This window comes from Odontomachus brunneus, unplaced genomic scaffold, assembly GCF_010583005.1.
Source record: "Odontomachus brunneus isolate Ranch 3 - 2012 unplaced genomic scaffold, Obru_v1 Obru_scaffold_107, whole genome shotgun sequence".
NCBI classification, from domain to species: domain Eukaryota; kingdom Metazoa; phylum Arthropoda; class Insecta; order Hymenoptera; family Formicidae; genus Odontomachus; species Odontomachus brunneus.
In genome coordinates, this window is record NW_022639557.1 from 730148 (window position 1) to 737209 (window position 7062).

At 49.6% G+C, this 7062-nt stretch overlaps 1 protein-coding gene across 4 annotated transcripts in view; it reads right to left on the bottom strand.

Annotated features, from left to right (window-relative positions):
* Positions 1 to 1479: 1479 nt before the first annotated feature.
* LOC116849138 overlaps positions 1480 to 7062 on the bottom strand; it is a 36399-nt gene continuing 30816 nt past the window's right edge. For all 4 annotated transcript variants that reach the window (XM_032826008.1, XM_032826010.1, XM_032826009.1 and 1 more), the window contains exon 4: positions 1480 to 4475. In XM_032826008.1, the coding sequence (XP_032681899.1) occupies positions 3186 to 4475 (1290 nt within the window). In that variant the 3' untranslated portion in view covers positions 1480 to 3185. The remainder of the gene's footprint in view (positions 4476 to 7062) is intronic.

Sequence of the window (7062 nt, forward strand, 5' to 3'; positions counted from 1 at the left end):
GTAACCAGGTAGCCGTTCCAGCCGCCTGTCGCATTCGCCGCGATAGCTTGTCTATCGCGTCCCAAGGGGGCCGTTAACATTCTGCGTGGCGCACATTATGCTCGCCGAGCCGCGGCGCGCGTTTTGTACGTCGGTCTCTTGCCGCCGCTTCGGGAGATCCTCGAGCGCGCATCTTCCGCGAGGCTTCCTCGATCGGAGAAAGCGGCCGGTGTGTTCGCCGCTAAAGTCGAAACCGCCGCGATTCACTCGCGATCGAGCAGTACTTTCTCGTGAACTTCATGTCTTATCAGCGCGGATTTAATGTCACTCGAGATGACGGGAACATTTTCAGGAAACGCGTCGCCGGCGACAGCGGCGGAAATCGCGATCGCGTCGTTTCCGCGACACGAACGGAGCAATAAAGCAATAAACGGTTAGTCGATCACTCGTCACGCTTATATATTCCATTTCGGAAGATTTATGCTCGTGTAAAGTGTCTCCACGGGACCGTTCTCGAGTAAGGAAGCTCGCAACGCGGAACGACCGCGCGTGAGCCGCCCGCTCGTCGCCTATCGATATTTCACTCGCGCCGAGCGGGAGTCGCGCGCACGACTTTAAAATCGTCCTGTACGCGGCGGTGTTGCCCAACTCATGCATAGAGTCATGACGGGTTTAAGCGATTGCTTATTGCTCGGCCGGTGTAACCAGTCGCGGTGGACTGACGCACTGCCTCGAGTCTCGCTCGTTTGTTATCCGCATTAGCCGTGCGTGAACGCGCACGCACACACTAGCGCGCGTACACGTACGTACACGCTGGGAACTGTGCGTTGTCTCGATTATACATAGCGTATCCCGGGTACATCGTGATGTACGTCGTCTCCATCCCCGGCGATTGAATCAACTGCCGCAGTAGATGGTCGATACGCCAAATTCGGTTGGCTCGATTTTTCCTACCTGCCTGACAGATCATTTGATGTTTTCCTTTTCCTTAATATCGTCCATTTAAGATCTCGTCGCCATGGGATTTCCTCGATCTTCTCGGGAAATTAGATCGCTACTTTTCATCGCTGGGAGTTTCAGGATTGAGATTGATTGCTTGGCGTTAATAGACATTACTTTTGAAATTCGTTTCAAGTGAGACATTGGGATCTGAATTCAGAGTTAGATTGAGTTTCTCAGATTTGAATCGCGATTACACACAGAGCGTTCAATTGGTTATACAGTAAGGATGAGTAAGGATCTGAGTATCTCACATGAGACAAGTCTCAGGTGTCAACTATTGGGTCTAAGTGCGCCAAGTTTTGTCACGGGATTTTATTGATGGATTTCAGCATTGAGGTTGATCCGCTATATGGAACTCACTAAGCTCTGTCGTTCGATTTCATTATTGGATTCCAGGATTGGGATCGATCATATTGTGTTGACAAAGTTTTGTCACTGGATTTCTTTGCTAGGATTCAGGGCTGGTTTGTTATATACCATTGATGTGTTATTTAAATGTTTCATCTTGTAACAATCGTCTCGTTTATTTATAAGTTTTTGGTTTACCATAAACAATACTGATGCTGTTCCCTAATAATGTTTTGCTTCTTAAAATCCAACGACGCCTTATCTTGGACACTTTTCGACGAAACATCACGTTTTCACTTCGCCCTTATAACTAATATTTCGTAGATAATAAGAATCGAAACTATTAATCGTAAAGCCGCAATATGTAGCGTACCTAAGATGTGCAACAGTTCAAGAAATTGCACAACGAGAATCGCGACGGTTGCGAGGGGCACGAAACCGTTTAATATCCACTGATATTTACGACACGTGTCGAGTGATCACTTGCCTCTGATTCTCGCTTACCACGAATGAAATAAGAATTAAAATGTTTTTGCAACTTTGCGATGACCAAAGACTCGTGCACCGAGACGTAGAAGAGTGTCTTTCAATAATCACCTAATATACATGTATATATGTGTATAGACACACATAAAACATCCTTACGTCACCATCGATCGGTTTATCATTACGCATGACGTAAGCTCACGAGATGTATCACTCGGCGTTCTCCGATTGCATCGGCGCGCGGTCGCTGATGCTGTACGAAAATATTATTCTTTTTTATAATCTTTTTTTTTTAGGAATTGGAATTATAACGTATCGGCTTCGAGATGAGAACACTGAGAATTTATATGTGATGTACATTTTTGCTTTTATTGAGTGTCGAGTGTGTGTATGTGTATGTGTACGTGTGTGTGTTTGTGTATATATGTGTCGCCGGCGCGACAATATATCTATAACTATATAAATATATTAGATTAAGGCACTTCTCGCTACTGGCCGGTATATTCGCGAATCTAGCTTACTATACACGACTAATATATTTAAACAAGTCGCTTAAGTACAAGTGCGCTTGGCTTCAAAACGGCTTGAACATTTCTTTCTCGACGTATGAGACTTGCAGCCGATAGTCCAACGATTGGACTTGTTCCCGAAATGTTTCCAAGAAACCAATTCTTTCTTGGGCTTCCGTTGGCTGCCACTTCCAAATTGCATCGAGATAAGAAGTGTTCAAACCGACGAGCGCACCGACTAATGTGCAGCTGCGCGAAATTCGTTACGATGATTACGATTACAATGAACAACGGATGCTTGTGAAGAATGAATTCTCCAATAAATTAAATACGTTCCGGATGCGCGCTCGATTCATTCGCGCCTACAAACAAAGTGAACACATTCGCACAATATTCTCGCCGTCTCTATCTTTTCTTACCGCGCACATTGTACTTACATTACGACAATTTATGAAAATTAACACGAGTATATTACAAGGATAGTTCTATCACCTTGACTTCTCTTTTTCCTTTTCTCCCTTCTCTCGCACAGTCTGTCACTGTGAGAATTTCTCGTACAGCGTGCCACAAAGCACTCAGAGTGCTGGATCCTCAGCGCATCCGAGAGGAGCTCCTCAAATCTGTCCGGTTGAGACAGATTGAAGGAGGTTTGGATTGAAGAAGATTTTCTCCCATCTTCTCCAAAACAAATCCCACTTCTCAGAGCTATGTGTATGTATCAAAGAGACGCTCTGCTTGACCATGATGCCAATCATTAAAACATCTCGAAGAATACTCGTTTGCCTCGCTGTGTTACTGGATTCTTTTCGCTTCGTCAACGATTTGTCATCGTACATCGATTCAGTGCGTGCCTCCCAAAGTTTACGGACTTGTCTGAGATGGCAAGACCTTGATCCATTCTGGGCCGTGGGCCGTGGTCCTCTCAACAATCTCAACCCTGTCCAGAGTCGACTTCGGCCTCTTCAAATTCACCGTCAGGTCGAGCGGCGTGCACGCTCTCTGATCCTCTTTCGTCGTTTGATCGTCCTTCGTCGGTTTATTGGAGCTCCTGTCCGGCCGTACGCTTAAGTCTATCGGCTCGTTCTGTTCGTCGGCGACACGACCTGGATTGGGACTAATCTGGAGACGATCGCAGCCGGCCATTGGGTGCGCGGTGCTCGGAGTGACGAGATCTCGCGGCGGGTACATTGTGTTCATATTGTATTGACCATAACCATGTTGATAGAGCGGTCGAAGCGTTAACGCGGCGTTAACCGTGCTCCTGGGCGAACCTTGCTCTGACAACGATGGCGAGTTGGCACAGTTGAGCCGGTTGGGGCTGCTTCTGAACTCACCGTCGCGCGTGCGCTCGCCATCCATGGAGTTGTCGCCCGCGGAGCTGGACTCGCTGACAGAGTCATTTCTCCCTGTAATGTTCGCACGGTTTCTAAACAATTCCAAGCCTGCGAACAGATGAGCGTATTCCTCCTCGGATATGTCTGTTCTCGTTGTCATCATCATTCTCGCTGTCATGTCATTCGGCGTACGCCTCATAGAGGCCAACGCCAAGGACATCGCTGTACGCATGGTGCTCTGCGAGGAAGCGTTCTCCTCCGACAGACCGATGTTTGTGGAAGAAGCTGCGGCCTTCTCAGCGCCCTCGGCTGACTCTGGGTGCGAGCTGTTCTCTTGCCAGCTACGCGAGCCGCTTGGAGCCTGCTCCTCCGGATGTCCCTCCTCGTCGGAACGGGGCGATTGTCGACCTCTCTGCTCTCGATTCAATATTGCGACCTGCAGGGACGCGAGCTGCGCTTGCACTTGGTAGGCCAGGTCACCCTGGTTAGGTGATGGCAGGTCTGCTCTGTCGTTATTATGCGCGTTGTTCTCGTTGTGCTTGAGCATATTCACCAGATAGTTCGGCGGGTACGGCGCGGCAGCGCTCGCCGCTAAAGCCAGGTTCTGACCGCCCTGCTCCGTCAAGAGGCAATGAATCTTGAACCAATTCGAGCGACGACCGTAGCGCGAGCTCGATTTGGACATACCGACGAGAATGCATTTCTGCAGACGGCAGGACTTGCAGGTCGTGCGGTTCTTCTTGTTGATCACGCAACTGTTGCCGTTCTTGCATTCCGCGATATTACTGGCGTTGTTGTACGTGCGGCCAAAGAATGACTGTAACAGAGAATGGTCGGAAGAATTCCCATTAGATCGTTGTTGGCAAGATCGGAGCGCTTGCGCTCTATTGGGATCTTTGATCCACCGAAAGTAGAGTTTCCCGGCGCGCGAACTCTCATCGACGTGTTGTCGTCGGGTTTCGTAGCGGGACGAAATATCCCGACACATCGGCGGCGTCCTACTCAGACGACTCATGCCATTGAAATTCGCACTGCGAGATTAAGGATTCGCTGACGCATCCGCGGAAATTAGCGCGCGCTCGTCGCTCGTTAAACTGATCTACAAACGCACGTATCATCGCGTCGGACATCTACGAGCCTCGCGTTACGGACGATCGTGAATTCTCGGGCGAGCTCTCGCTCTCGCGGGCCCGACCTTCGACCCCCGACGCGCCGAGGAATCGCGGCGTGGCGCGGCGCGGCTCATCCATATAAATTAATCGGATTATCGGGACAAACGAAGCATTATCACGATAGAGGCCCGCGGTACTCTCGCGCCGGATATTACCAGATACGTCCGCGCGCGACCGCGGTGAAATCTCCATACGACCGAACCATATAAAGGGTCGACGGTCGGTGCCCGTGTAAGCCACGCGCGTTTCTACCGGATTAAACGTCAGGGTTTAATGTTACGCGCGTCACGTGAATTAGCATGCCTGCGCCTAGAAGAGAGGCGCTCGAGATGAAGGGAGGAGGAGGAGGAGGAGGAGGAGGAGAAGGAGAAAGAGAAGGGAGAGAGCGAGCAATGAAGAGGATGCGAGCGAGCAAAGGGCGAAGGGAACGGAAAGACGACGACGACGACGACGACGACGACGATGGGGAGGAGAAGGTGGAGGAGCAGCAGCAAAAGAAGAAGAAGAAGAAGAAGAAGAAGAAAGAGGAGGAGGTGGAGGAGGAGGAGATAGAGTATATACGTGGCGTGGCCGCTCGTAAAGTTAAACGCCTGTCGGCCGACGATAAAACTGCCTCGAGAAGACCCGCTGCTTCGAAAGGCGCGCGGTCTCGCTCGCACGGTCATCGAGCACTAATTTACGACACAGCTTTGCAGTCTTTCGCCGCTCGCACCCTCCAGAAATTTCGAGAGAGAGAGAGGGAGAGAGAGAGAAGGAGAGAAAGAGAGACGCCATGGAGCGAGTCGCGCGGCGGCAACCGATAGGTCACGTTGATCGATTAAGCTTCCGTATTCGGGAGAAACTTCCCTTTCGATCTGCGACGGCAAAGTTCGCGCGCGACTCTGTCTCTTGGAAGGTGCAACTTCGGGGAACGGTCTCGCCAAGGATAATGTCCTTTGCCGGTACTCCTTCACGGCGATCGAGCGTGGATGTCTGGCTCGTAGCCGAGCGATTCTTCTTTAAGATTGAGCATAATCATGCCTTGTTAAAGTGCAGTTACCACATACCTCGGTAACGTCGTTCGCGAAAGAGGGACGGGGGCAGAGAGAGAGAGAGAGAGAGAGAGAGACAACGATACAGGTGCTACGTCGGGACTGTTACGAGATCACGGGATCTACGCAACTTGGCGTATCCGCGTTCTCACGCTCTCCCCACCTCCTCTCCCCGCCCAGGTTTGTTGTCGCGATATTACATCACGATCGATTAGCGCGCTCGTGCGTATTGCGGAACAGGAGCGGAAGGTGAGGCGTAGTAAGGAGTCACCGCACGCGCGAACAACGTCGCCACGCCACGGAAGGATGTGAGAGCATTCTCCACCTGACCGGAGACCACGTGGGCGGACACCGGTGTGTAACGAGGTCCGAAATGCCAAAAAGTCGCGTAGCGGTACACGTCCCGATCGAACGAATCGTTCGATGAGGTGTCCACGATCTGCGACCCACATTTCGAGTGTTCGAGAAGGTGTTCCTTCGACTTCCGATCGGATCCCCGTGATATGCGATATGAATCATTCGGTGCGACACGACGTGCGTTCGTTCGAGAGCGGGAAAACCGGATCGCGCAAACTTCCAACGGCTGACTGGACGTTGGATCCGCGGATATCGAGCAGGATTACAAACAGATGCGTAATAATTACCGCCCCGGGGCTATTGTCCATTATACTCGCACTCTGAGAGAGAGAGAAAAAAACAATTAATCTCACTGAGAAATTACCGCAATTTCCGGCGTCAACTATGTTTTCTAACAAAAAAGTAATAGCAGCAGCAATATGTATAAAATTATTATCACTAACATCGCAATAACACTTACGATAAAAAATGCTCCTGATAATATGAGTTTATAATCATCGCATCACTGTACTATTATAGCTATAAATACGAGGGTGGTCTGAAAAGTTTCCGACCTCAACGTGAAGATAGCAGCACTTGTAAATAAAAGCTAGTGAATTTCGTTGTTCATCTGTTGACAGTTACTCACCGAAGTTTCAGCCATTTTGGACTCGCAGTTGTTATGTAACAGTCGTTTGAGTAAGTTGATGTGAGTGTTTTTGTGAAAATGGACAAAATCGAGTATCGAGCTGTCATTAAATATTTGTTTTTGAAAGGCAATACGCCTACGCAAATCAAAGATGAGTTGGATTCTGTGTATGGGGACTCTGCACCATCATTTACGACAGTGAAATTTTGGGCCGCT